General features: G+C 49.7%; 13 protein-coding genes across 13 annotated transcripts; 8 read left to right on the plus strand and 5 right to left on the minus strand.

Moving 5' to 3' along the window:
- Positions 1-4: 4 nt before the first annotated feature.
- Positions 5-782, plus strand: N7457_001229 (uncharacterized protein; the record flags this gene model as incomplete). The annotated part of the gene is made up of 2 exons (XM_057172275.1): positions 5-269; positions 352-782. The coding sequence occupies 2 exons, from the start codon at positions 5-7 to the stop codon at positions 780-782; spliced, it is 696 nt and encodes a 231-aa protein (XP_057036178.1).
- A 500-nt stretch (positions 783-1,282) lies between these two features.
- Positions 1,283-3,789, minus strand: N7457_001230 (uncharacterized protein; the record flags this gene model as incomplete). Its single annotated transcript, XM_057172276.1, has 9 exons — positions 1,283-1,417; positions 1,473-1,841; positions 1,896-2,081; positions 2,144-2,181; positions 2,236-3,120; positions 3,171-3,298; positions 3,350-3,498; positions 3,551-3,630; positions 3,693-3,789. The coding sequence occupies 9 exons, from the start codon at positions 3,787-3,789 to the stop codon at positions 1,283-1,285; spliced, it is 2,067 nt and encodes a 688-aa protein (XP_057036179.1).
- A 1,701-nt stretch (positions 3,790-5,490) lies between these two features.
- N7457_001231 (acyl--CoA ligase) lies at positions 5,491-7,515 on the plus strand (the record flags this gene model as incomplete). The annotated part of the gene is made up of 6 exons (XM_057172277.1): positions 5,491-5,766; positions 5,830-6,210; positions 6,266-6,532; positions 6,589-6,751; positions 6,808-7,130; positions 7,189-7,515. The coding sequence occupies 6 exons, from the start codon at positions 5,491-5,493 to the stop codon at positions 7,513-7,515; spliced, it is 1,737 nt and encodes a 578-aa protein (XP_057036180.1).
- Positions 7,516-7,958: 443 nt separating this feature from the next.
- Positions 7,959-10,127, minus strand: N7457_001232 (transcriptional regulator family: C2H2 zinc finger and Fungal Specific TF; the record flags this gene model as incomplete). The annotated part of the gene is made up of 4 exons (XM_057172278.1): positions 7,959-8,848; positions 8,907-9,050; positions 9,101-9,350; positions 9,399-10,127. The coding sequence occupies 4 exons, from the start codon at positions 10,125-10,127 to the stop codon at positions 7,959-7,961; spliced, it is 2,013 nt and encodes a 670-aa protein (XP_057036181.1).
- Positions 10,128-10,867: 740 nt separating this feature from the next.
- On the plus strand, positions 10,868-12,412 carry N7457_001233 (WD40 repeat domain-containing protein; the record flags this gene model as incomplete). The annotated part of the gene is made up of 1 exon (XM_057172279.1): positions 10,868-12,412. One exon carries the CDS (start codon positions 10,868-10,870, stop codon positions 12,410-12,412), a length of 1,545 nt encoding a protein of 514 aa, XP_057036182.1.
- A 115-nt stretch (positions 12,413-12,527) lies between these two features.
- On the plus strand, positions 12,528-12,839 carry N7457_001234 (uncharacterized protein; the record flags this gene model as incomplete). The annotated part of the gene is made up of 1 exon (XM_057172280.1): positions 12,528-12,839. The coding sequence occupies one exon, from the start codon at positions 12,528-12,530 to the stop codon at positions 12,837-12,839; it is 312 nt and encodes a 103-aa protein (XP_057036183.1).
- Positions 12,840-12,856: 17 nt separating this feature from the next.
- Positions 12,857-13,182, minus strand: N7457_001235 (NADH dehydrogenase [ubiquinone] 1 beta subcomplex subunit 3; the record flags this gene model as incomplete). Its single annotated transcript, XM_057172281.1, has 2 exons — positions 12,857-13,028; positions 13,085-13,182. 2 exons carry the CDS (start codon positions 13,180-13,182, stop codon positions 12,857-12,859), a joined length of 270 nt encoding a protein of 89 aa, XP_057036184.1.
- A 248-nt stretch (positions 13,183-13,430) lies between these two features.
- Positions 13,431-14,940, plus strand: N7457_001236 (CCR4-NOT core DEDD family RNase subunit POP2; the record flags this gene model as incomplete). Its single annotated transcript, XM_057172282.1, has 2 exons — positions 13,431-13,895; positions 13,972-14,940. The coding sequence occupies 2 exons, from the start codon at positions 13,431-13,433 to the stop codon at positions 14,938-14,940; spliced, it is 1,434 nt and encodes a 477-aa protein (XP_057036185.1).
- A 901-nt stretch (positions 14,941-15,841) lies between these two features.
- On the plus strand, positions 15,842-18,006 carry N7457_001237 (peroxisomal copper amine oxidase; the record flags this gene model as incomplete). The annotated part of the gene is made up of 3 exons (XM_057172283.1): positions 15,842-16,295; positions 16,357-17,607; positions 17,660-18,006. The coding sequence occupies 3 exons, from the start codon at positions 15,842-15,844 to the stop codon at positions 18,004-18,006; spliced, it is 2,052 nt and encodes a 683-aa protein (XP_057036186.1).
- Positions 18,007-18,528: 522 nt separating this feature from the next.
- On the minus strand, positions 18,529-21,118 carry N7457_001238 (Tetratricopeptide TPR2; the record flags this gene model as incomplete). The annotated part of the gene is made up of 4 exons (XM_057172284.1): positions 18,529-19,266; positions 19,999-20,458; positions 20,532-20,881; positions 20,954-21,118. The coding sequence occupies 4 exons, from the start codon at positions 21,116-21,118 to the stop codon at positions 18,529-18,531; spliced, it is 1,713 nt and encodes a 570-aa protein (XP_057036187.1).
- A 552-nt stretch (positions 21,119-21,670) lies between these two features.
- Positions 21,671-23,104, minus strand: N7457_001239 (uncharacterized protein; the record flags this gene model as incomplete). The annotated part of the gene is made up of 1 exon (XM_057172285.1): positions 21,671-23,104. The coding sequence occupies one exon, from the start codon at positions 23,102-23,104 to the stop codon at positions 21,671-21,673; it is 1,434 nt and encodes a 477-aa protein (XP_057036188.1).
- A 667-nt stretch (positions 23,105-23,771) lies between these two features.
- N7457_001240 (O-methyltransferase) lies at positions 23,772-24,704 on the plus strand (the record flags this gene model as incomplete). The annotated part of the gene is made up of 3 exons (XM_057172286.1): positions 23,772-23,792; positions 23,856-24,605; positions 24,663-24,704. The coding sequence occupies 3 exons, from the start codon at positions 23,772-23,774 to the stop codon at positions 24,702-24,704; spliced, it is 813 nt and encodes a 270-aa protein (XP_057036189.1).
- A 342-nt stretch (positions 24,705-25,046) lies between these two features.
- N7457_001241 (putative NAD binding Rossmann fold oxidoreductase) lies at positions 25,047-26,308 on the plus strand (the record flags this gene model as incomplete). The annotated part of the gene is made up of 4 exons (XM_057172287.1): positions 25,047-25,329; positions 25,391-25,486; positions 25,542-25,945; positions 26,009-26,308. 4 exons carry the CDS (start codon positions 25,047-25,049, stop codon positions 26,306-26,308), a joined length of 1,083 nt encoding a protein of 360 aa, XP_057036190.1.
- Positions 26,309-27,099: the final 791 nt, after the last annotated feature.

Here is a 27,099-nt window from a genome sequence, read left to right on the forward strand (position 1 = left end):
CAAGATGCGTCTTCTCGCAATTCCCGCGAGCGGGCTGCTTGCAACCGGATCATTTTTCTATTACACCCGTCACGTCGAAGCTGTTCATCTCTCTCCATCCGACTCGATCTTTCAATCCAAGTACCACCAAAGATTCAATCCAAACAATAACCCCACGGTTCACGACTTGCACGTCCGAGTGGTCCCAATCTCGCAGATTGACCCTGCCCTACTAGAGCGGCAAGATGCCCTTATTGAAAGATACAGCGCCGGAGTGTGGGCAGGTGCAGGTACGTTACACTATCAACACAGTGCAGTCTATCAAGCGAAGATAATGATGGGGAAACTGATGCTCGTGGTCCCTTTGGATAGGATTTGCAATCCAGCGTATGCTCGCCCACCTCGGCAAGCAAGAATCCGCATCGCACCAACTCTGGACTCGTTCCGAACTGCTTGAATCAAAATACAATCCAGGAACTGTGATAACCGACGAGTTTATTGTCCTGGACAAGGCAAAGCACTCTATTCTGATCCGTGGTGGGGACAAAGTGTCGAAGACTGGTCCGCGTCCATTGGATGGGTTGATCGAATTGTCCGTCCAGCTCAAGCCCGAAGACGATTGCGTCCAATTTAGGTTCAAGTCCCTCTTTTTTCAAGGAGACGTAAGAACTGACAAGATGCCTATGCCGGCTCCTGTGATATGGCTTCATGAGCAGTATGCAAAGGCACTGTTGGAGTCGGGTGTGCGTCATGTCATTCAAAGTGAAAATAAAGGGGCTTTCACAGAAATGGATCAGAGTTGATTGAATACGAAGACGAATAGCCTCATTTCTAGACCCCCCTGCATAAATCGAACTACTTCCCGTTGTCCATTTGCTTTATGGGTGTCTGACTTGGTCTATGTTGGCGAAAATACTGATAAGATAGATAATTAGGCATTAATTCCATAGTATATCTTAAGAATAGAATATGGCATTCGCTGGCACAGTAGTGCGTGAGATCATCTCGCTGCCTAACATGAATAGCAAACCTTGGACACCGACACAATAAGAATATAGCAGTAGGGTATATAGCGAAAAAAAAAGCAAAGTCAATCCCAGGCACCTCACCGAGATAACATGATAAACAACTCACAAAAGCAGTCCAGTAAATCAGTGCCATGAGGTAAAGTATGACCGCGGTCCTCAAATCTTCGAAATCAGCTAACAAAATTGCTCAAATTGCAACAAAACAGACATAGAAAGATAAACAAAACAGAGTACGAAAAGAACATCGGAAATCCCGTCAATCGTGAAACGTAACATCATTGTCCATCGTAGATTTGGTCAGGTGTAAGCGTGAACTGACCTTTCTGGATCTCCTTAGCATTCAGGTCATCAGGCTTGACGTAACGCGCAGTCAAAGCAAAGCGCAGCTTGTTCTCGGGGATTACAGAATGCTATATCAGTTAGGTCTGATGTTCAGTTGTGATGAAATTGAAGACGACCACAAACCTCATAATACTTTTGGAGATTTTCGCCATGCATGACAACCAGGTCGCCATGATGAAGATCCATTTTGATTATAGGAGGAGCTTCTTTCCCCTTGTGACCCTTCGAGAGATCCCGACGAGACTGATCATATTGATGTTGCGAGATCTCACCAGCATCGAATTGCATCTTGAGTACTCGACGCTCATCCTCAAACATACAACCCTTCAGGACAGGATCATCTTGCAGAAGATTTCCGAGTTGCTTGGGCTCGGCTCGTCTGGTAGAGCCGTTAAAATATTTATACTTCATGCGGACATACATGGTGGCTTTCCCACCGAGCGAAAGAGTGGCGATGGTAGGACCCAGTGAAGATTCGCCGTCATCGTGGTACTGAGAAATAATCTGTTAGCTGAGACAAGGGTAAACATCACATATCTAGCTTACCCCAATCTTCATATTCTCGAAGTATCCCAGTGTTAATAGCTCATTCGGAGGCAGATACGTATCTCCAGTAGAGCGGACAGCTTGTTCAGTTGCCCAGGACAAACGACCCAGAGCTCGGAGCATGTCATTGGGAGCTTCGTCAAAGCCCTTGGAATCGACAGACACTACATACTTGTAGGGCATACCCTATTTTTACCTTGTTAGCTGGGGGGTAGATGAGAACTGGAAGTGGCATTTTTTCAACTTACGTAGTTGACGGCGAAATGAGAAGTCAGTGTGCCCGCAACTATTCCAAGGTGAGAAAGTACATAACCAAAACTTTGTATCAAAACCCACTTACCAAGACTGGCCTGGAGTTGGAATCGTTTGAGACCATGATCGATACGTTGAAGATTGATGAAAAGGTCATCGGGTCCATTCGGGCGGCCGTTGATTGCTCTGTTGGACACAAAGTGAGTGATGCAACCGACCCCATCAAGGTTGTAAGTCAACTGCCGATAGGAAGAACCGGTAGTGTTATCAATATCCGGAGTTCTGAACTTCTTATCAAAGAGAATTGCTCGCTTGATCGGAGCCAGCTCGAAATGATCGACGGCCACCCGGAGGGAGACAGGGCGCATATCCATAAACTTCTGAAACGTGCAGCTATTGCCACGCCCTTTGCCATCAGTTGAGTCATCATCGCATTTCCAGCCTCGCCAGAAAGTGCGTCTGATACATTTGAGGCACTTGGGGCACACAATTCCCTTCCATGCGATACGAGATGTGGTAACATCTGCCGCGTTCTCATCCAGAGTTGCCAAGAGATCAGGAACAAGACTGTAATGAGGCTGAATCTCTGGGTCCGGACGATTGCGAAAGCTCAGGAAATCAGGATTAAAAGTGAGCTCAGCAGGAGGAAAATTGTCATCGATCATCCAGAAATCCATGCAATCAGGGTTGAGACACATCCAGCCATCCTCGTACACGCGAATACTCTCTGTATAGCAAGCCTCACATTTGAGTATTTGAGGCTTCGTTTCAAAATCTCGTTGCTCGAGGGGCATTGGAGGAGGGGAGCCTTTGGCCGCCCACCAGCTCTTTTCTGCGAGGTTCAATTTCTCGAAGCGAACTTTGACACCATGTTTCTGGCCAATCTTCTCAAACCAGACATTGGTAACCCGAAACCAGTCCATGATGTTGTACCGATGCGGAAGATCGCGGTTAAGAATCTTGTTCTTGTTTCCTGGGATAAAGTCAGCGCGGAAATAGATTATGATCCCTTCAACAACTAACCGATAACCAAACCAACAGCGAGCTTCGACTCCTTGGTATTGATAATACTTTGGACCAATGCATTGTCGGGGTCTTGGTTTTTTTCGAGGGTCAAGTTTCCCGCCGAGTCTTTACTGCAACATCCACCACTAAGGGGAATTAATCAATGCAGTAAGTTATCTGAAAAATAAAATACTTACATTCGCGTAATAATGACCTCTTCGTCGATGTGAGTGCGAGTACCACCGTCAGCATCGACGAGGAAGCCATAGCAAAAGCCCTCATTGTGATACATTGCACCCTGGGTGCAGCGAAACCAGGGAATTGCATCACATAGTTGCTGACGGCCCTAAGACAGAATTTAGCATTCAATTTATTTGGTCAATATAGTAGCTGCATACCTCTGCCCAGGCTGGGGGTTTTCCATAAACTGGCTCAAGCTCTTGCTCACTGACAACAGCTTCAACCTGGTCCGGTAGAACTATCTTGCGTTAACATGCAGGATGTAAACAAGGAAAATAAGATAATACAAAAGGTGCTTACTTTTGATGGGTGTCTCTCTCTTTGTTTTGGCGATGCGGCCTGTTTGTACTGGCCTTCCAGCCGCCAGGCGCCGATTAACAGCAGGGCGGGGTGCCATTTTGAACAGTCCGTTCAAAGACTAAGCTAAATTGTCATTGAAGAGTGAGAAGCATGTTCAGATATACTCTCGAGGAGCCCTAATCCAAAAACAGCTCTTGTTCGATAGGGCAAGTTGATGGCCAAACTCACACTATAGAGCACTCAATGCTACCACGAAACGGAGATTGGGATTTCAATTGTGCTCAATATAACTTTTAGGACAGCACTTGACCTTTAAGAACGGAACAATGATAAAACAAGATAAGTTGTGTCGAAGGGTGATGACACGAGGCAGAGAGGGTAGGTGGATCAATATGATGGGAGGGTAGCCGATATATATTGCCAAGGCGGCATCAAGGTCAGGGCGGCAGCGAGTGATCACGTTACAAGATGTGCTAATCTAGATAGCCCATTGACTACATGCCAGTATTTAAGAAATGATACTGGATTTCAAATTACAAAGATAATGGCATTATATTGGGTTGGCATGGGATGGTTCGAGGAGGAAGTATTAAAGCCCTCCATGCACGAGTCTCGGGCATGTCCCGACTACCCAATTGAGTTCAGCCAGGCCAAAATCTAGAAGACGATAGCTGCTTAATTATCCTTGGCTTTTATACGAGCAGACATAAATCGCATAAGAACAGGAGCCCGATGAGCGGCCCTGTGTAAGCAGGTTATTGGTTGTCTTCGAAAATAATATGCCATTACTTCGTTCCGCTTTTCAGTCCAGGGCATGGCTGAGGTTTCATGACTTGGGCAAACGTGATCTGGGCCCATTTGATCGAAATGTACGAAATGTTGGGACCTGGTATCACATCACCCACTGTTTGAGCCCTGTGTTGCAATGATTTTCTCTTCTCCAGAGATGTAGTCGGAGGTAATCCGGGGTAATCCGGGCAAATGGGGAAGCCAGCGATCTGCACGCCAAGCCCACTTTAAATCCGGCCCGGGGCACAACTCAGCTCCAAGGGGAGTTCCTCCGGTCCTTTTCTGTTGCATTGCGAATTTCCGCAAAGCCCAGATCCGGATTTGGAATCAATAGTCGTGTGCATAAGCTGGGAAGGAGCATACATCCAAGTGCGAAGAATCGCCATGGCAATCTATTTAGTACATACGGGTGTCATACTCCGTGGACTCCGTACGTAACATTGCAATAAAACTCGGATACACTAGAGCACCAATTAACTGGGTCTTGCAATATCCAGCTGAAGTGAGCCTATTACCTAGGCTTCAACTATAATCATGTCGGAAGTACCCTCGGATATCCAGAGACCGAGGCATTTCTAGTCTTGGCATAAGCTCCGCCAGCTGAGCACATACCCACCGAGCCCCGGCCAAACGAAGATGTAAGACCCAAGGTTATTGGCTACCTAGTTTCGGGTATAGCCAAATAGTCAGCGGTATGATTCTCGCTCAGAATAACAGACTAAACTAGGGAGAGTCTCGCGCGGTTTGCCGAGTTCCCCGCACCCACCTTATTAACGTTCCAGCTCCCCTCGGTCTTCTTTTTTTCTTGCGAACAGACATTGTCCCCTTGTTCTTTGGGTGTGTGTCGTGAGACCTGTCAATACGTGGGTTGACTCCATGATCCTGGTTTACCTGTAGCTAACCGCATACTAGAAATCGCCGAAATCCCTTAAATACTCATACCTTGGAGATTTGGGCCCCTAGAATTATACCGACACTTGGATTCTTGCGACTCTGGGAATTCTGAAAGATGGTGTTTTTACCCGCGAAAGACGCCGGCCAGTTGGCCCCGATCCCCGACAATATCTCGATCAGCGAGTTTATGCTCAATGAGAAACACGGACGACGGCCCCACGCGAACTCCCAGGATCCATACACATGTGGCTTCACTGGGAAATCATACTCGTCGCAAGAAGTAGCCACTCGCGTTGACTTCTTGGCCCGTAGTCTTTCGAAAGAGTTCGGTTGGGCGCCGAACGAAGGATCTGAATGGGATAAGACGCTAGCTGTGTTCACAGTCAACACTGTGAGTCAATTCCTGGATCAAGAAGGAAAGCAAAAGAGACTTATGATCCCGTCTCTACATTAGATCGATTCTCTGCCCCTATTCTGGGCCGTCCACAGACTCGGTGGTGTTCTCTCACCCGCCAATGCATCTTATTCCGCCGCCGAGTTGACGCACCAGTTGCTTGATTCCAAAGCTAAGGCTCTGGTCACATGTGCTCCTCTCCTTTCAATCTCACTGGAAGCTGCGGCCAAGGCCGGCCTCCCCAAAAGCAAGATTTACCTGATCGATGTGCCCAAGGTAATTCTTGGCGGCGCGAAGCCTCCAACAGGTCACAAGTCCGTTTCTGAACTTCTCGAGGCTGGTAAGTCTTTGCCGCCAGTAGAGGAACTTAAGTGGAGCGCAGGCGAGGGAACTCGACGAACAGCATTTTTGTGCTATTCCAGTGGAACATCTGGCTTACCGGTAAGCAATATCCCACCTATTTTAAGGATTTTGCTGATGACGTGCTGCAATATAGAAAGGAGTGATGATTTCACACCGCAACGTGATTGCCAATGTCCTCCAGATCAAGGCACATGAGGAAAGCTACCGAACTGCCGGGGGAACAAAGCCCCCGAGTACAGAGGTCGCTCTCGGGCTCCTTCCGCAGAGCCATATCTATGCTCTTGTGGTCATTGCCCATGCTGGTGCATACCGTGGCGACCAAACTATCGTTCTGCCCAAGTTCGAATTGAAATCTTACTTGAACGCCATCCAAAGCTTCAAGATCACTGGGCTCTTTTTGGTAAGCGCTTTGTCATTGATCAAAAAAACTGCGGTTGGTAGCTAACAACCGATTAGGTACCTCCGATCATCATCCACATGCTGAGCACTCAAGATGTGTGCTCCAAGTATGATCTGGGCTCCGTGAAAACTTTGTTCACAGGAGCTGCACCTCTGGGCGTGGAAACAGCAGCGGATTTCCTCAAACTGTACCCGAATGTTGTGATTCGCCAAGGATACGGTATGTCGTTATTAGATTTGAAAATATGGAGCACGAACTGACATTTCGGTGCACAGGTCTGACAGAGACAAGCACGGTCGTAAGCTCGACCCATCCTCACGATGTCTTCCTAGGCTCCTCTGGCGCCTTGGTGCCTGGATTCGAGGCACGCATTGTAACACCAGAGAATGAAGAGATCACAACGTATGACACACCCGGGGAATTGGTTGTCAGAGGTCCCAGCGTCGTCCTGGGCTATTTGAACAACGAAAAGGCCACCAAAGAAACATTCGTGGACGGATGGATGCGTACCGGAGACGAGGCGGTTATTCGCGTCAGCCCGAAGGGCATAGAGCATGTGTTCATCGTCGACCGGATCAAGGAGTTGATCAAGGTCAAGGTTTGTGACCCCATCAATTGATTTAAAAACAAATGAAAATCTGACATGTCATTTCTAGGGTCACCAAGTAGCACCTGCTGAGCTTGAAGCCCATCTCCTTGCCCATCCCGATGTCGCGGACTGTGCTGTGGTTGCCATCCCGGATGATCGAGCAGGAGAAGTGCCCAAGGCTATTGTCGTCAAGTCACCCACGGCAGGATCGGATGAATCAGTTTCACAGGCTCTTGTGAAGTATGTAGAAGAGCACAAGGCTCGTCATAAATGGTTGAAGGGGGGCATCAGATTTGTGGATGCAATCCCCAAGAGCCCAAGCGGTAAGATTCTTCGTCGCTTGATCCGTGACCAGGAGAAGGAGGCACGGAGAAAGGCAGGCAGCAAGATTTAGGGAGTTCGAGTGCGAAGCAATATTGGAAGGAGCCGGAAGTCGGCGCCTAACAAACAAGGCATCCAGGGTACCCACCGGGGCTCTGCGACATGTATGAAGGGAAAATGCCATGAACACAAATCCATGTTTACATAGACAGCCCAATTTGCAGATATATCATGTGTCATAGCGGTTAATCAAGGCCACTTTGTTTCATATATCAAGATCTGGGTAGCATATGAAGAACAGATACGGTTGATATCATCGATAGTGGGAATTTTCATTAGCTCGCCAGCGCGAGGCGCTTGGATTTAAAGATCTCGAGAGCCTTATGGTGGGAAGAATCACTAGTGAAGTTGGGTCCATATAGCACAAGCGAAAGACTTCAGTGGTATATATAGCCGATGGTACCGTTAAAGTAGATATGAATGAATAATGTGACTGTTCAGTGGATGACAAAACGTTCAAGACTGTGGATTGTTGTTGTCTTCTGGGGCAGCTTCATTAGGGAACTTCTGTTTCTGTAGAAGCTGATCAACTGCAGACGCCAGGCCTCGACAAAGAACCGGCCAAGACTTCTTTTTTGAGAAGATCAAGCAAACCTCCGTTAGCAGACGGAACGAGCTTGCTTTGCCGTTCAGAATACCGACCCCAACTAGATTAAGTTGGGTGTTAGGGCCTTCGGCGATCCAAATTGAAATCTCTCGGGTGTCCAACAACCGAATCTCCTTAGTCGAAGCATCCGGCTTTTCGATTTCAGGAGCGACCACAAATGTATCGAACGCCCATATATAGAAGAAAGCCATCAAGAAACATAGCGGATCGTGACAAGCAAACTTCTGCTTAGATTTCAATGTGCTGAAAACACATATAGCATGCCACAAACATTTTCTGGCATTGGATGCATTGTTTTCCATCCAATGTTTCAGGCTGCGTATTGACGCGTCGTCTTGGGCATCATTGCCTTGCCACCCTGAGAATGACTCCAGTGTCTGAAGCGACACTTGCCGTAGCAGGCATAACACGTGGTGGATGACATCTCTAGCGGCAATGTAGTCTGGTTTAGCTGATGTGGGGATGATCGCAAATATCTCATCCATCGAACGAAACATCGTTGCACGCAGACCCGAGGGAGTCAACGATGGATGCGCCCATTGCTCCTGAGCTGGTGCACCAGTGGCTGGATAGCCTAGACTTGATTTCCAAATTGAAGAATATGACATATTGTCAAGAAACAATCTCTCCTCGCTGTAAAGCGACAACATGAAGAGATTTCGACGAAAAGCATCCAACGCTGCCATGGTTTCATTGGCTTTCCTTACATCGATTTGGGTGGATGGAGAGTTTGGAGTATCTATCAGATTTAGTCAATCGGAGTAAAAGGATGTAGATAACAAATAATGTCAACTTACTTTGGCTATTCTGGTGCATGTGGACAAAATTGTCGGCATTCCTGCGGCACCATAGCGATTGCCGACAGGGGAGCTCCTCGGGAAGTTCATGCTGCGCAAATATTGGCTGACGATCGAATAGAATGAGCTGGAAACACTCAAGTTCTTGTCCATATTAGTGGGGCTTTCATAACTAGTCTCGAGGGGTCACGCACGAAATATGCAATGAATTAGACGAATGCGCGATTCCCTGGCAAGCCAGGATTTCCACTGTCTTGGAACTTGCGACGTCCTGGTTCTAATGCATGGGTCGGCCTTCAAAACACGAGCCAATGTGACCAGTACATTTCGCTCATACTGCAGCTTCAACTGCGCTTTTTGAGACCCGCCAAACATCAAGAACACATCATTGAGAAATACGCTTTGCACATAGGACAATGTTGTTGATTCGGGCGATTGGGGTTGCTAATTTAATTAATCGCGGTACGGATCCTCACCAGGAGAGAAACTTACGTTTTGTGCTATTGCTTGAGACAATATCTCCCCAAAGTGTGTTGAAAATTGACTCGCATTGCTGAAAGCGCTATATTGACTTCCAACAGTGATCACTGCCAGTAGCACCATCCACGAGGCTTTGTCGTGTCCGAATTCTAGAGCATAAGGATGGATCACAGGATAGTCATGATCAAAGTGTTCAAAGTATAAGTGGACGAAGTCGTTGATGACTCTCAGCCATGGAAAAGTTGCATCTTCTGTATGTCCCAAGGCCACAAGATATGATTTCAATGACTCATATATCGAGGCATTGATCATAATATTGTAACAGTGCGTAGGAAGCAAGAATCGCTCGTCTACGCGCCGGAATTTCGGTAGCGCAGACTTCGCCTGGCGGGCTGGCTTGGAAGGGGTGGCCCCCGCAGGCACAGCAAGGGCAGTGGGGGCAAGGGCACGAGAACGAGCTCCGGAAGTTGAAACTCGCGCACGCGAATTTGTAGCACGATCAGCTGCAGGTGATCTTATTTGCGATGGCGGGCGGTTCTCATCGTTTTCAGAGTCGTCTGATATTACCATAATATCAGGCGAGGCATTAGTCTGATCTTGTGCGGTGTGATCTGCGGTAGGCAGTCCCGCGCTTTCAGTAGTGTGGCTTGTCTCATTTCGATCCAATAAGAAAGGTGATGTACGTGTGTCCGGTGAGGTTGAACTTGGACCTTGGATATTTTGTGGTGATGAAGGGCTCATTTGATCTGATGGCTCTGTTTTTATTTCCTTTCCTTGGTGGTGTTTCCTCATATGAGCCGCAAGCCTATGTCTTTTTAGGAAATGAGAATTGGAATTGCTCATGAATAGCGATGGTCTGCAGAGCAGAAACTATAGCATACCTGCGAGTATAGGACCTTGGACAAAACCGGCATTTAAACTCTTTAGAACCCGAGTGCCCCCGGTCATAGCATTTCTGTGTCAATGCCGTGCCGCATTGGTCACAAGTAAGATGTAGTTGTGGGCGAGAATGAGTTAGGACATGACGCTTCAGATGGTGTTTACGCCCGAATATCTTGTCGCATTGCTCGCAAGGATAAGACTCCCGTGGGGTATCCATGGTGTTTTCCCCGCTTTGAAGCACCTATCTGGGCCCAAAGAATCAATGCGCCCTCCGATCAGGACTATGACCATGTGTTAATATAAAACCAACGAGTCCCGCAAACACCCACTAAGTACAATGATGTGGATGTCGCGTCTCGCGCTGACGCTAAGGCGGTAATCAAGGCGGTGAGATATGGAGCACAATCTGCCGCGGGGTGGTGGATTTCTAAGCGGGGAGTTGAGAAAAAAAGACTAGGGGCATTTCAAGTTGTCTGAACAATCTGCTTTCTGTTTCTTGTTCTGATATTGTCCAAGAACGGGTCAAAAGGTGATTCTTGATATTCCATTGCTTTGAGCAACTTCTCCAGATCTCACATATCTACCAACCGAAAACAAAAATGTCTTCCAACGACCAGCAACACGATCATGAGGAGGACGCTTATATGCAGGCCGATGATGCTGAAGAGATCTTCGATCGTGATGAGGATCACCATATGTCAGACGGAGAATACGATGACCAGAATATGACCATCCAAGATGAGATCACCTTCCAAAACGACTCAGCGGCACACTTCGACTCGCACTCAGACTCTGTGTTTTGTGTTGCGCAGCACCCAGTTCACAACAATATCATCATTACTGGGTCTGGTGATGACACAGCTTACATATTTGATTCGACACCCGCACCACGTCCCGTTCTCCCCTCCAGCTATGAATCCAATCCTCAACCCAGGGAGCGGGAGGCGCTATCGCCTCTGGCCAAGCTTGATGGACATACTGACACTGTGAATGCGGTGGTCTTCACCGAACCGGCGGGAGCTTATGCCATCACGGCTGGTCTGGATGGCAAGCTACGAGCTTATCGTGATACCACACCTCAGAAGACCGGACTGGCATGGGAGTTCTTTGGTGAGGCCCAGGAAGTGGAGGAAATCAACTGGATGGCCGTGTGCCCCTACCAGCAGGGCAATGAAGCGACCCAAAATGTCGTTGCCATTGGTTCCAATGACGGCAGCGCATGGGTCTTCCGTATCGATCATACTGATTCCGCCCAACCTATCTCCATCATCCAGACCTTCTTCTCTCATACCGAATCTTGCACTGCGGGTGCATGGACGCCTGACGGAAATCTGCTGGTGACTGTTTCTGAGGATGGAAGCTTCTATGTTTACGATGTCTTTGGAGCCGCCGCCGCCGCCGGCATCGAATACTCCCCTGGTACCAATGCTGTGCTTGGATTGACCGCAGAGGATCAGCGCTTTGCTGTCGAGGGTGGTCTTTACACTATTGCCATTTCTCCTAGCGGAGGCATTGCTGCTGTCGGTGGTGCAGAGGGTAATATTCGCGTTGTCGGCCTCCCTCGAGTCACAGCATCTGTCCCGGCAGCCAAGGGCAAAGGCAAAGGCCAAGCTTCTCAAGCAGCTGGTGCGACCGCTGCAGGCACCATCATGGCCGCGCTGCAGACTCAAACCGACGGTATTGAGTCGCTTTCCTTCTCCCAGGCTCCATTCACCCTTCTGGCTGCTGGATCCGTTGATGGTTCAATTGTGATGTACGATGCAGCTCATCGGTTTGCAGTCCGTCGGCACATTAGGGATGCCCACGATGGTAGTGCCGTTGTTAAGGTTGAGTTCCTGCCAAGCCGTAAACAACTCGGAGCAGCTGTCTCGGGACCACTTGCCTCTGCTTCCGCAGCCCAGCAGAGCCGCTCTTGGATGCTCACCTCTGTTGGCCTGGATGGCGTGGTCCGCCGTTGGGACGCACGTGGTGGTACCACCGCGGCTGCTCAGGGTTTGATGCAGGAGTGGAAGGGACACATGGGTGCCACGGAAAATGACGAAGGCGAGCAAGCCGGTGGTATCATGGGATTCGTGCAGACCTTTGATGGAAAGCGCATTGTCACTGCTGGTGACGATGGTATCTCGCTGGTGTTTGAGGAATAGACCAGAACACAGAAATTCGGATATTCAAAACATGCATAGTGGGTTTTTATGTCAATAATGATATTACGTGTTTATAGAAGCTCAAAGCCAAATCAATCTTGACACACAGCTCATAATGGAAAAAGTCAAAACTCATTTTAGCATCAAGAATCGAACAGAAAAGAAACATCTTGTTGTAGTGGTGGAACAGAAGCTATGTACATTCGACAAATCAAACCCAAAGCGCCATCTGGAAGTTACGCTCCTCATGAGCCATGAGAAGCTTCATCTCCGCCCTGGCACGACGAAAGCTCCAGTACCCGAAAAGGCCGCAGAGTCTATCATCCGAAACCTGACTGTGGTTTTCGTGGAGGCGAGACGACTCCTTGTCGCCTGGGGTATACGTCCTCCGTTTGATGATCCGTCGGCCGGCGGCATTCTCAATTGATATCCAGAGACAACCTTTTAGTGGTGACCGTCACCGTGGTGAGCATCGCCGTGGTGGTGATCGTCCTTCAGGAAGAAGTGCTCGTATGTGCAGTAGGCAGCGAAAGCGACAGTTGCGATACCGAAGCCGGGGAAGAGACCCTTGAAGCGGTTGAATCGGCTGAAGGGGCCGTAGTAGCGCCAAGCCTCACTGCAAGTTATTAATATCTACTACCATTGGCTTCATATCGGGATCACTTGACGTACTTGCGAGCCCATGGATCCCGCTTGGCCCAGACGGAAGATGGGGAGGCCGCGGCCTTGAATTGGGCCATGTCGAAGCCGGTGGGGTTGCGGGCGGGCATTGTGGGAATAGTTTGCTGGTCAATATGACTCAAAAACGGATATGAAGAACAATGAAATGTAAAGGGCAGTAGCTTGGTCCCTTAGTCCGCAATCAACCGCAAAGTGACACAGTGAGGAGCCCGAAGATGAGGAAAAGAGGTGTGCTTGGCAACTACCCGCGCTAACCGAATACGGTCGACCAAGTAGCTCTCCCGCCTTCGAGGGACGAAACTGTCACTTCATCCATGCGCATCCTCGAAACAACAAAATGCCTCCTCCCGTTGGCAGATATGGGCCATCTGGCCTGAGTGCCCCATACAACATACAGCAAGCTCACCTTCAATCCCAACACCCCGCACACACACAGTCTGCCAACACACTACCGCCCCCTTCGCTTGGTCATCCTGGCTTTGCGGGCAATCCGAATACCAACATCAACCCTTTCACATTATCTGGCGGAATTGCAAACGGCATGGCAGTAGCTGGCTTTCCGGGAGCTGGTGCAGGGGATGGTGGTGGTACCGGTCTGGCGAGTCATGCAGCACAGATGGGATTCGCGCGCGGTGCGCAAATGCAACAGCAGCAATTACATCAGGGCCATGACGGCCGATTATCACTCGAGGCAAAGGCTGGTGCAGTTAAATCAAGAATCAGAGATGTCTGGAAGCACAATCTGGCCCACGAAATGGCGGTGTTGAGACAGTTGGTTGACAAGTACCCTTATATCAGCATGGTAAGCACCAGCTACACGGGGCTTGTGTCCGAAACACCAGCCGATTTTGAAGAATGGTCTATTGACTGAGATCTAGGATACTGAGTTTCCTGGTATTGTTGCACGGCCTATTGGATCATTCTCGAACAAAGCAGACTACCATTATCAAACTCTCCGATGCAATGTCGACCTTCTAAAGATGATTCAACTAGGCATCACTTTATTCAATGATGAAGGAGAAGTTCCCCCAGCATCAGGTACAGATGCCAATGGTCAGGCGTATGGCGTACCCGCACCCTGCACATGGCAGTTCAACTTCCGGTTTTCACTCGAGGGAGACATGTACGCCCAGGAGTCAACAACCATGCTCGCCAAATCCGGGATCGACTTCGCTATGCACGAGAAGAACGGTATCGATCCTTTCGAGTTCGGTGCTCTATTGATTAGCTCCGGTTTAGTGCTGTTGGATGATGTCCACTGGGTTTCTTTCCACTCTGGTTACGACTTTGGTTATTTGATGAAGATCATGCTTTGCTCTCAGCTTCCAGAGAACGAGGAAGAGTTCCACAAGCTTCTTACCATTTTCTTCCCTTCTCTCTACGATATCAAGTACTTGATGAAGCACGCTGGGCGCAATCAAGCCGTTAACGGTTCTCCCCTCACCCCGGCCGCAGCACAGATTCTGACCAACTTGGGCCAAAAATCCGGTTTGCAAGACATTGCCGACGAGCTCGGTGTCAAACGCGTTGGAATTGCCCATCAGGCCGGTTCGGACTCCCTAGTAACAGGCGAGATTTACTGGAAGACGCGCCAGCTCATCTTCGGGGGCGCAATCGATGATAGCAAATATTCTGGCCAAATCTGGGGTCTCAACGGACAAATGCCCGCGGTGGCGTATAACATGGCCCAGCAAACGCCGAATCTCAATGGCGCCACTATTTACTCAAGCGGCACTCCCAGTACCCCCAATACAGGGTCTCAAGGGGCTGGTGCCCACACCCCTCAGCACCATGGACCTGGCTACAATGCCCCGACCCCCGGAGCCTATCAAATGGGCCGGGCATAAGGCATAGTCCCTAAAGCACCTACCTGTGCTTGATATGATATGATGTATGTACATAGACACGAGAATATCGCGTTCTTTTCCTTCGATCTTCGGCATTGCTCTCGCGCCTGCGACTTTGCACGGAATTGTTGTCTGTGCCGAGCTTATTGCGTCTGGACGACGGGGTTGGGCAGAAAGGTGCCTGGCGTTTGATATGGTTGGTTTGAATCCATTTGCAAGGCGTTGACATGCTCTCTCACGGCCTCATGCTTTTCGTTCTTGTCATCTAGGTCTCGTTTTCTTTGCTTTCTTCTTGTAACTAGATCGGACCTGTGTCCTATGCATAGGAATTATGGTTTCTGTTCGCTCAACTTAGCCTGAATGTGTAGACACGTGAGCTCTATTCGACTTGTGTCGTCGTACTTGGTGTCCTCTGTAAGATCTACTCGAAATATCCTTTTTTTTTTTGGTTGACAATACATACATGTATCAGCACCCGCAGACCTCCATTTCAGACCAAGCACACATATCCCCATCAAGGATTCGCATGCGATATTCCGACTTCTACCCCGCGATGTGACAAACCTCATGAATAAGACAGACATGATATCAATATCAAGCTGCAGACAAGCATCTCTTTGCCCTTTCGGGATGGGAGACACCGCGCTAGCCCTAATCAGGACATCGGATCCCGCCTCCGCAAATGTGCTTTATCTAATCGGATGGAAGTATAGCAGCAGCTGGAGGTCGTTTGACTCGTTAAATACCCTGCAGGCCCAGGTCCGATGGATAACCAAGCGAGTCTCTATCGCCTTTACCTCTATCGCAATTGCTCAACTCGGATTGCTGCTTTAGCCCTTGGCTATATCTATCGCATTCCTCATCTACATCATCATTTCGTTCCATATACCTCTCACACAACATGGTTCTCGACCGACTACAGCAATTGACCTACCAGGTCAGCGCTACTGCACCTCCGCCTCATCCTCTCGATCCTCTCTCTACCGTGGAGATTGATACCGCTGTTGGCATTATTCGCAAAGAACATGGCGCGCTCAACTTCAATGCAGTCACATTATACGAACCCCGCAAGGCTCAGATGATGGCTTGGGTTGCGGATCCAGAGAATGCTCCTCGCCCTGTCCGAGCCGCTGATGTGGTAGCAATTGCGCCTGGCGGCAAGATCTACGATGGTGTGGTTGACCTCGTCGACAAGAAGATTATCAAGTGGCAGCACACACCGAATGTTCAGCCTTTGATCACAATGGAGGATCTGCAGGAGGTTGAGCACATAGTGCGCAAGGATCCTAAGGTCATCGAACAATGTGGTATTGTCGGAATTCCCAAGGAAGACATGCATAAAGTATACTGTGACCGTAAGTGGACTTTGCTCATTTCATCGAAGGTTGATATGATACTGATGAAAGGGCATTGCAGCATGGACAATTGGATATGATGAGCGTTTTGGGGTTGGTGTCCGCCTCCAACAAGCTCTGATGTACTACCGCCCTCATCCCGATGACTCCCAATACACTTATCCCTTGGACTTCTGCCCCATCTATAACGCCGAGACCAAGCAGATCATCCACATTGATGTTCCCCCTGTACGGAGGCCGATCAGCAAGGCCCTGCCCAACAACTATTATCCAGCCGCAATTGAGAAAGAAGGCGGATACCGGACTGACGTGAAGCCAATTCACATCACCCAGCCCGAGGGCGTGTCCTTCGAAGTCAAGGGTCGAACAATCGAGTGGCAAAACTGGAGCGTCCACGTCGGATTCAACTACCGCGAGGGCATTGTCCTGAACAACATCACATTCAACGACAAGGGCAATGTCCGACCTGTCTTCTGGCGTCTTTCGCTCGCGGAGATGGTCGTGCCATACGGCAACCCCGAGCATCCCCACCAGCGCAAGCACGCATTCGATCTGGGCGAGTACGGCGGTGGATACATGACCAACAGTCTGGCACTAGGATGCGACTGCAAGGGCGCAATCCACTACATGGACGCGGCATTCGTCAACCGGGCCGGCGCCAGCACAATCATCAAGAACGCCATCTGCATCCACGAAGAAGATGCCGGCATCCTGTTCAAGCACACCGATTTCCGCGACGAATCAATGGTCGTGACCCGTGGCCGAAAGCTCATCATCTCGCAGATCTTCACCGCAGCAAACTACGAGTACTGCGTGTACTGGATCTTCCACCAAGACGGCACCGTCCAGCTCGAGATCAAGCTGACCGGAATCCTCAACACCTACGCCATGACCCCCGGCGAGGACACCAAGGGCTGGGGAACCGAAGTCTACCCCGGAGTCAACGCTCACAACCACCAGCACCTATTCTGTCTCCGTGTAGACCCAAACATCGACGGACCCAGCAACACCGTCTTCCAAGTCGATGCCGTTCAAGGACCCGGCGAGGTCGGCAGTGCAGAGAACAAATACGGAAACGCCTTCTACGCCAAAAAGACCAAATTCTCCACCCCGCTCGAAGCCATGTCCGACTATGACGGCTCCACCAGCCGAACTTGGGACATGGCCAATACCAACAAACTCAATCCATACAGCAAGAAACCCGTCAGTTACAAGCTAGTCAGCCGCGACGTCCCTCCCCTTCTCCCCAAGGCAGGCGGACTAGTCTGGAAGCGAGCAGGATTCGCACGCCACGCAGTCCACGTCACTAAATGTGAGTTTATCTCCTCCTAAGTATACCAGTTCATCTCTAATAACCCTCCCAGACGATGACGACCAAGTCCACCCAGCCGGCCGCCACGTCCCCCAAACCTCCGGCGAGCCCTCAGAGGGTCTGCCCGCATGGATTGAAGCTGCCGGCCCAAGCTGTTCAATCGATAACACAGACGTCGTGCTGTGGCACACTTTCGGTCTGACGCACTTCCCTGCGCCGGAGGATTACCCGATCATGCCTGCTGAGCCAATGACGCTTCTTCTTCGTCCGCGTAACTTCTTTGACCGTAGCCCGGTCCTTGATGTTCCTCCTAGCTTTGCGCGCACTCCCACGCAAGTAGCAGCTGGTGGGAATGCATGTGCCTGCAAGAAGAGTGATGGATCGAGTGTGTTGGTTTGATCTGATGAGATTTCGATTGATATTGCTTTGGGTCTGGGGCTCTATTAAGTGTGCCTTGCTTGTATATAAAAGCTTCTTTGAGAATCATACGAGTTTCTGTTTCTATATTTTGTCTGCACCATGTTGTTCACGATACATGCATTTATTGTAAAAAGCAATTTGTTAACAAGAAGTGTAATTCGATATTTCTGGCAATTCCAATAATTACCTATAAAGAGTGAGTGTTTTCAGGTATTTTAGTTCATGTATAGGTAGTTTATAGACCGTGTGGATTTTCCCAAATATATTTCCGTATTTCATACTTCTCAATCCTGCCCACGCAAAGCAACAGCAAAGAAGTATATACGTAGTAACATCTTTTGATAAGTCAGATCCAGAGATATACACATCAAAGTAAAAACGCATAAACGCCCAAAAGACCCCAACAGAGAGAGAATCATATAGTCAGAACCAAGTAAACCGTAAAAGGCGAGAACACAATGCTTCGCCAACATGCAGAAAACAAAAACACAAGACAACAAATCATGCAGAAGCACCCCGCAAAAGAGCCCTATCAACCTCCCCCAACAACCCAAACAACTCCTTCCCACCCTCAGAGTCCTTCCCCTCCATATCCAGCGCCTTATGCAAGAACTTGCGCGCCTCCTCATACCGACTCATCTCCGCAAGACACTTCGCAATGCGCCACCACGCCTTGACATTCCCAACAGGCTTCGAGTCAACACTAGACTTGGCATCAACCAAGCCCTCCGGCCACGCCTGCTTTGCCATATGCGCCTGCGCGCGGTTCGCATACAGACCCGCCAACTCTTCCCGCACGACGCCGACGCCCTCCCAGCTCGGCCGGCTGAATCCCATGTCGATGGCGTATGTGTACAGCTTGATTGCCTCGTCGTAGTTGGATTTGCGGTGGGCGGCGTTAGCGCTGTCGCGGAGTTTGGCGATCTGCGCGCTGCGCTTGGGGCTTGTGAGCAGTGGGGCTGGGGGTGTGCCTGGTGGGTCGAGGCTGAGGAGGGAGCGGTGCAGTTGGTTTAGTTCTTCGAGTTCTGTGGCGATGGCGGCGTTTTGGGTGGGTGTTTGGGCGGATGATTGGATCAGTGAGAGGGCTTTGGAGCTTGGGTCCATGTGCAATGGATATTGGTTGTAGATATCAATTTCGCTGGCCATTTTGGGCAGTTTGGGGAGACTTTGGGTCTCGGGTTTGGGTTGGAAGGTTGGGTGTTGCTGTTTGGAGCTGTTAGTATATGCGCTGCGGTGTGGCTCGATAGGTGTTTGAAGGGTGAAATGAGAATATGGGGATTGGAGGGAGGTTGTTCCATACAAGGTAAAGTTCTGAAAGTGCCTGCTAGCTGCTCAACAAAGCACGGATCAATTCAAGCTCAGACTTTGGGGTTGTACTTGTCAAGAGATGATGATGGCAAGAGGGCTAGCTGTCCAGAAACCCATTGATATGAAGGGCGGTGGCAGAATTTCAGGACTGTTATCTATACGGAGTACACATCTCCCTTTCATATGAACATGAGATGGCAACTGGAGTGATAGGATCATAATGATTTGAGTGTAGCACGGTCCCATACGTTTCAGTTAACACTCGTTTTAGGTAGAGATTTTGGTGATATATCCGGTTCTAGCGAAACATCACTTACCTAGACATATAGAGGTCTAACCTAGCCTATAGTTTTGATATCACAACGAGGGAAGGAATGCCCATTACTTACATAGGTACAATACAAACATCTATATTTTGCTAGATTCAATCAGGCCAAAGCAGGACATACAATCATAATCCTAGGGCTGAAGGAGCCCCAAGAGACATGGTAACAAACAAGGGCGTCAACCCCGAGTAAACAACGATGCGCCCAACACCGCTCCACGGTCATATTCAAGACGCAAAAAAAAGCAAGAAGACCCATCAATCCGGGTATTTCACTGAGCTATGCCTCGTACACTGACACCCTCCACTCAACTCGGCCGCCGTCCGTACCCACTCACTGATGACCCGTTAAACCCAGTGGGAGCGGTGTACTCAGACGGGGTATATTCCGACGGGTTGAACTGTGTAGAGGTATCGGCATAGTGCTGGCCATGCGCGCCACCGTAGCCGGTGCTGTTATAATCATGAAGAACACCTCCGGGAGCGGGGGCGGTAGGATCGTAGGAGCCTTGCATCGCGGTCCGGCCGTGTGCGTTGCCTATGTCATCCACCTCGTTCTGCTGCAGTAGAGCATAGTCCTCATCCTGGTCACCGCGGGATGATGCGGGTCTTCCACCGCCTCGGCCAGATCGGAAGTCGTCCTCATCCTCCTCGAAATCGTGAGCGGGGTTTGACGAAAAAGCGGCTTTACTCTGCGCGGCAAAGGTGGGATCGGAGACGGCGTCGGGGAGAGTACCCGTGCGGCGGAAGTGCATCACGTTGCGGAAGGACATCCAGGCCGTGATGGCAAAGAGGATACTATGAGTCTGTTAGCTTTGTTCGCAAGTAACCGCCCGGCGCTTGTTCCAGCATTGGAAGGAGTCCCACGTACAAGATAAAGACGCCAATAATCGTAGTAGCTTCGCTCAGCTTGCATTTTCCAGCGCTTCCGTATGCCCAATTATCGCATCCAGTCTTTTCTTTGGTGTCGGCATCGGCATCGTCGGCCCTGCGAGTGCGGCTGGATTTGGAGTCGGCATCGGACTTATTATCATCTTCACTGCCGGCGCCCTTGGATTTTCCTTGAGCAACATAAGAGGCGAGACAGATCCAGGCACTGAGCCAGAGGATCGAATAGAGAATGTCGACGCTGGCGAAGGCATAAACGTTACCGAAGCGCCGGGCTCGCGGCCACATCGGCACTGCCACTAGGTAGATCAAGCCGGGGATACTCAGCCAGCACTGTTGTTCGGACTTTCATCAGAATCGCGCGTTTTTGCGATAAGATCAAAATCGCTGAAGGAAAAAACTCACCAGACCCCAGTACCAGCCTGTGCGTCCATCGATGCCATCTCCTTTGGTCCAGATAGCAATAGTCAAGGCCCATGCGATGAAGATACACAATCCTTGTAGGAAATGTAAGATGTTTTTTGTTCGTCCGAGGCTCCCGCCTGATGGTCGTGGGACTTGAAACTTCATTTTAGGTAAAAGCGCTGCAAGGGTGATGCGTCCCGTTCGTATTCGCCCGAAAGGGAAATGGGGTATTGTCGTTAGGGGTGGTCTATCGTTCAGTCATACGGGACACAAAAGATGAGAGATGTAACAGGAACAAGGTCGGGACCTGAGGAATGGGACCTGGGGGGGGGGGTTGTGGTCTTGGCCCAGGCTGTGTGAGGCTCCGACAAAAAAGGTGTTTGTTTTGTTTCTCTGGCTGTTCGTCGCAACGGCGCAACTATGTAAGAGTCGTATGTTCTAAGGTAGAGAATTCAAGTCGGAGAATTCGAGATTCCAATTATGAATTGGTTATTTGTTTTGCGATGCTCCGTATTTGGTGGCCTGCTCTTCAAATCACCGGGTCTACGTATGACCTCCACATCCGCTGATCGCCCAGGCGACAGGCCGTACTATTTCGGGAACTCCGCCACTGGGCTTGGCGTATGCCTGCTTTACATCATAATTTCATTTCTCATACACTCATCTACATAAAACATAAAGCATCAAACAGCAAACATCAAACAGCAAACATAAGAATCACTTGCTCAGTCCGGCTTCTCGGGCCTGTTTCATCCACACCCATATCTCTCGCAATGGCTGATAGACATGTACCTGCCACCACCAGGGAAGTGGATCAAGAACCGAGAACAGAGGGTCTTTCCAGAACAGAACTTTCAATAGTTCTGCCTGAATAACGTCTAGGGCCGCAAGTAGGAAGCGGACCACTGGAAACTGCAAGAAAGCAGCTGGGAGAATATCACCGCGGGTGGATATTGGCACTGGACGGATTGGTGACATTGTTGCTGTGATGCTGGCTGTATCCACTGGATGGGATGGGAATATAGATAGATAGCCGGCTATAGGACAAGGTGCATTACGCAGCATGTTATTCACGGCTCTTGCGCCGGATGTACAGCCGGCGATGTAGATTGTGTGTCGGACAGAGTGGGAGTCAAACTCTTCGTCCACCATGAGTCTCACAGAGAGATGACCAGTGAAGCGAATACCGCCCTTGCCTGCGAATTTCTGCATGAGTCTATGAACGGCAGTGGCCAGAGCCTCGTCCAGACGCGAGGCACCCCATGCAGACGAGCAGGAATCCGAAAGCCGAACCTGAACGGCTTGCACGTCGCCATGCACAACCAGTAGGTCAGCAAATAGCTCTCCGAGACGGAATTGTTGCTGCAAGACCCAGGGCCGATTCTGGGAGATCTGGATCTCGCTGACCATGTTGTATGTTTTGCTCATGGTACGCCTCGGCAAGAACATGGCCTTCTCATTTGCAGATGACGTCGCTCGAGACATCTGGTAGGTTTTGGAGGGCGACCGATGTAAGATTTTATGCACCGAGTCGCGAGACTGGACATTGTGTTTCTCAAGCACAGGAAGACTCCGCTCCGTCACATAGTGCCTGAAAGAATCAGGATTGGCGAAACAAGCCGCCAACTCGGAATCAAAAGTAATGCATTTGCAATTGGTGCGACTTTCAATGACTTGCCGAGCCGTCGCATCTTCAATAGACGTTGCCTTGGGCGAGCATGGGATCCACAGATCGACCTTCTCACGGTGGATAGTGTCGAGCAGCCGAGAGATGTAATGGTCCTTGCGAATACGATAGAATGCGACTAGAGCCTTGGACATGCTCCCGCCGGAGCGCACGGGCAGGTCAAGGTCCGTGACATCCGCACCGACCACGCGGTGGCCCTCTGTAGCCCACGACCTCGCTAAAGCCAATCCGTGGGCCGTGCCTATACCTGTGATAAGGACCGTCTTGGGGTAAAATCGAACATTGCGTGGTGTCGCTCGCCATCGGGTGGTCACTGAGCGGAGATACGATAGGAATACCGCGACCGCGAGAATGGTGTTATTGACAGGCAAAAGCGAGAAGGAAAGGCATAAGCGAAGAATATGCCAAAATATTGGGAACAAGATGCCCGATGTGATTGGGCCTTTGGCGGACTGGATAGACATCCTGAGTCTGTCTCTCACCGCGATCAGATGGTAAAGGTATTTGCGCATTTCTCCCTTGGAGTTTTAGATAGTTACAAAGAACCTCGAAAGGTAATGAGCTAGAAATGAACATTGTGGAATGCTCATAAAGAGGACAATGTGAAGTGAGGTGGCTGGACAACAATGAGCGGGGCTTGGCCTGCAGATCTAGTTCGGTGTGACGATGCATCGGCCAAGTTAGGGCCAGACGATTGTTGTCAGGTACCGACATATACGTGGTCTGTCTTCATCAATATGTGTTGGCTCCTCGATCAGAAATCACCATCTCTGGAGTAAACGTCAGAGACCAGACATGTCCGGACTCCGGATCTGACCGAGGAAGGCTGTCACGACATGGGATCAGGTCTCCAGTATTAGACCAGCGCATTCGGCCCTGTTTACCCGAATAGGCGTTTGCGACGTACTATGAGCCAGTCGGGGATCGGAGATCGCGCCATTCCATCATCCAAAGGCCGCACCGACGCTGCTTCAGCCTTGTGAGTGATCTGACTCAGATTTACGAGCATTAGCCCTTATCCCCGACACGAGAGGCCTACGATGGTATATGTATAAGCATGAAGTGATTCCAAGTTACAATTCTTGTATACGATTATTCTTCTGTCGCGTACTGCTCAATAATCTGCACCTCATGTCCACGCACGATCCCTCGGTAGACATCCCAAACATGATCCCGGTTGTTAAGAAGGGACGTTGAAGTTAATTCATACTCCAGAGCGACGCAAGCAAGGAGCTCAAGCTCCTGCATTACATCTATGGGCAGCCGAACCTAGATGAAATCCGTGGCCATCCTCAGAAAGTAATCGATTTGATTCATGAGTTTGAGAAACAATACTATTTCATGAATGTCGGCCCCGAAAAGGGCGAGGTCGTCACCAGCCTCATCGATGAGCTCAAACCAAAGACCATGATTGAGCTCGGCTGCTACGTGGGCTATTCCGCAATCTTGTTTGGCGATGCAGTCCGTCGAAATGGGGGTGAACGCTATCTGAGTCTCGAGTTGAACCCCGAATTCGCTGCAATTGCTAATATGCTCATCGAGTTGGCTGGACTGCGTGACTTCGTGCGTATCATCGTCGGCCGAAGCGATGTCTCGTTATACAAGGCCCTTACTTCAGGCGACGTGAAGAATGTGGAGCTTATCTTCATCGATCATTACAAGCCAGCTTACACCACCGACCTGAAAATGTGTGAGCAACTCGGGGCTATTGTCCCGGGCTCGGTACTCGTTGCGGACAATGTTCTTCGCCCGGGCAACCCGCCATATCTGGAATATGTCCGCAGCACGGTGGAACAGAAGCGTGAATTGGCTAAGGTTGGACCTTCCAAGACATATGACACCAATGGCATTCCCGAGAACTCCGTGAAGAGCTTTGTGGGTAAAGAGGATGTGCCCACTTTTAATTTTGTCGGGAACCCGAACTTGGTGTATCAGAGCCAACTACACCAGCCCGAGGGACTTCGCGTGAGTTTGCCTCCATTTCCGCAGTGGCTCTTATGTTAACGGGATTCGACTTGACAGGATGCTGTTGAAATTACAAGATGTGTGGGAGTGCAGGAATAAGTGGCAAACGCGAATGACACAAGTGGGACTATTGAGCGGCACAAGCCGAGATGTCTACTCCGTACATAGGACGATATAGCAATATGAAACCAGAAAAGCACCTCGCAACTTGCCTGGTTACATTGGATTATCAATCACAGAACACTCCGTCCCTAAATGGCCACTTCGGGAACCCGACAAATTCGGCTTTTAGGGCGACCCCACCAGAGCCCACGTTGCCGTCGCCAGGACCTTCCCATGTTCCCCCGCACCCCTGTTTTGTAGTATCTGGGGACTTATAAAAGGAGCATCGTCCCTGCGGGTTTTTTTCTCTCAGTTAAACGTCAAATATCTATTCCAATCATGGCTAGCAAGGTTTACAATGTCGGAATTGTCGGCTACGGCTTCAGTGCAAAGATCTTCCACATTCCCTTCGTGAAGGAAGTCCCAGAGCTCAACATTTACGCAATTGTCCAGCGCACCCCGAAGCAGGATGATGATGCTGAGAAGGATCTCCCCGGTGTGAAGTCTTTCCGTACCACTGAGGAGATGGTCCAGGACCCCGCGATTGATGTGGTGATCATCACTACTGCCCCCGATTCTCACTTCGCTTTGACCAAGCTGGCACTGGAGGCCGGCAAGCACGGTAGGTGTCGAGTAATTCAGAACATCAATCGAGATGGATATACTAACATGAGATATATCAGTCGTTTGCGAGAAGCCCTTCACCCCCACCACACAGGAGGCCGATGACCTCGTCGCCATTGCGAAGAAGAACAACAAGCAACTCGCTGTATTCCAAAGTATGTTCCATCTCCCAATGTTGAGAAAATCCTATACTAAGACTGCAATCAACAGACCGCCGCTGGGATGCCGATTTTGTGACCCTCTCCAAGCTTATCAAGAACGGCTCGCTCGGCCGCATCTCTGAGTTCGAGACTCACTTCGACCGCCACCGTCCTGAGGAGCCCGCTGCGGACTCTCACAAGTGGAAGAACAAGGTCATGCCCGGTGGATCTGCGATCTACGATCTTGGAACCCACCTTTTGGACCAGGCCGTGCACCTGTTCGGTCTCCCGAAGCGGGTAACTGGAATCGTTGGCTCCGCTCGCGAGGTCAACTCCTCCGGATATGAGAACGCCTTCACCGTTCTCCTGCACTATGCCAACGGCACTATGGTCACTGCCAAGTCGACCGTGGTCAGCCCCGAGGATGAGCAGCTGCGCTTCTGGGTGCGTGGTGACAAGGGTAGCTTCAAGAAGGTAAGATCATTCAATCGTGCACATTATTCTTTTCTCAAAACCTATACTGACACAATCGGTTAGTATCACCTTGATATCCAGGAAGACCAGCTCAAGGAAGGCATTATGCCTCAGGATAAGGGTTACGGTTGCGAGCCCAGCGAGCGCTACGGCACTCTCACTACCATCCAAAACGGCAAAGCCGTCAAGGAGGTCGTTCCCACCGTGGAGCCCCCCACCTACACCGAGTACTACCGCAAGCTTGTCCGTGCTCTCAATGGCGAGGGCGATCTTCCTGCGAGCGGCGAAGAGGCTCGCGAGGTCATTCGTTTGGTCGAGCTGGCTCGTGAGAGTTCCCAGACTGGACGTACTTTGGATGTTTAAGGTCGAGGTTTGTAAGATGCAACGATGATTATGATATACCAGATAAAAGCCTACATACATATTTCGAAGTTTTTGAATATGAGCTTTTGCATTCTCTAATAACTAAGAAATGAGACAAATGAACACCAACACGGAATTAGGTTGGAACGACGGTGCCAAGGTGCTGTGCGAACTTCGAAGGTGCATAACTAATGCTTAGACCGGTGTTGTGGCCTGAATCGTATGGTATCAGTGATCGCAATATCTGATGTTTGGGTCTGAGGTTTGACATTTGATCTCTTAAAGGTAAGAATTGAATCAGATTTTTCGTTGCTCTTTGGCGTTAGTCTACCTGGTTAGCTAACGCCTGAGGGCATACTCTTTCTTTTTTTCTGACTTCGAGGTCTGTTCGTCGTTCCCGGGCATTGTCATTTTTCCTCCTTTTTTTTTCGGAGGAGAGGATTATCATTGTGTGTTCTACTGTCATTCTATCCCTCTAAGGAAAGTGTAATGGGATCGGATGAAACTCGGCTTGACTACCTGAATACCCTTATGTACCTGGCATGCCTGGATTTAAGCGGAACCCTATGAACCTGAATTACTAGTCGGCCGTGTTTATGGCCTTGCGATATCTGTTTAGTAGTCTATTTAGTAGTCTTCTTTACCGTTTTCTTCGATGTCTTTTTTAACATTCATTTTGAGAGATATCTTCTTCCCTTATCGTATTTGTATGGTGGGAATAGCATGCATTCTGGGAATAGCATCGATTCAGGGCTATGATCTACAGAATCATAAGCGATAGAATTAGGCAG

The sequence above is a fragment of the Penicillium paradoxum genome, assembly GCF_028828445.1.
Source record: "Penicillium paradoxum strain IBT 22861 chromosome Unknown utg000002l_segment0_segment0, whole genome shotgun sequence".
Taxonomy (NCBI): Eukaryota; Fungi; Ascomycota; class Eurotiomycetes; order Eurotiales; family Aspergillaceae; genus Penicillium; species Penicillium paradoxum.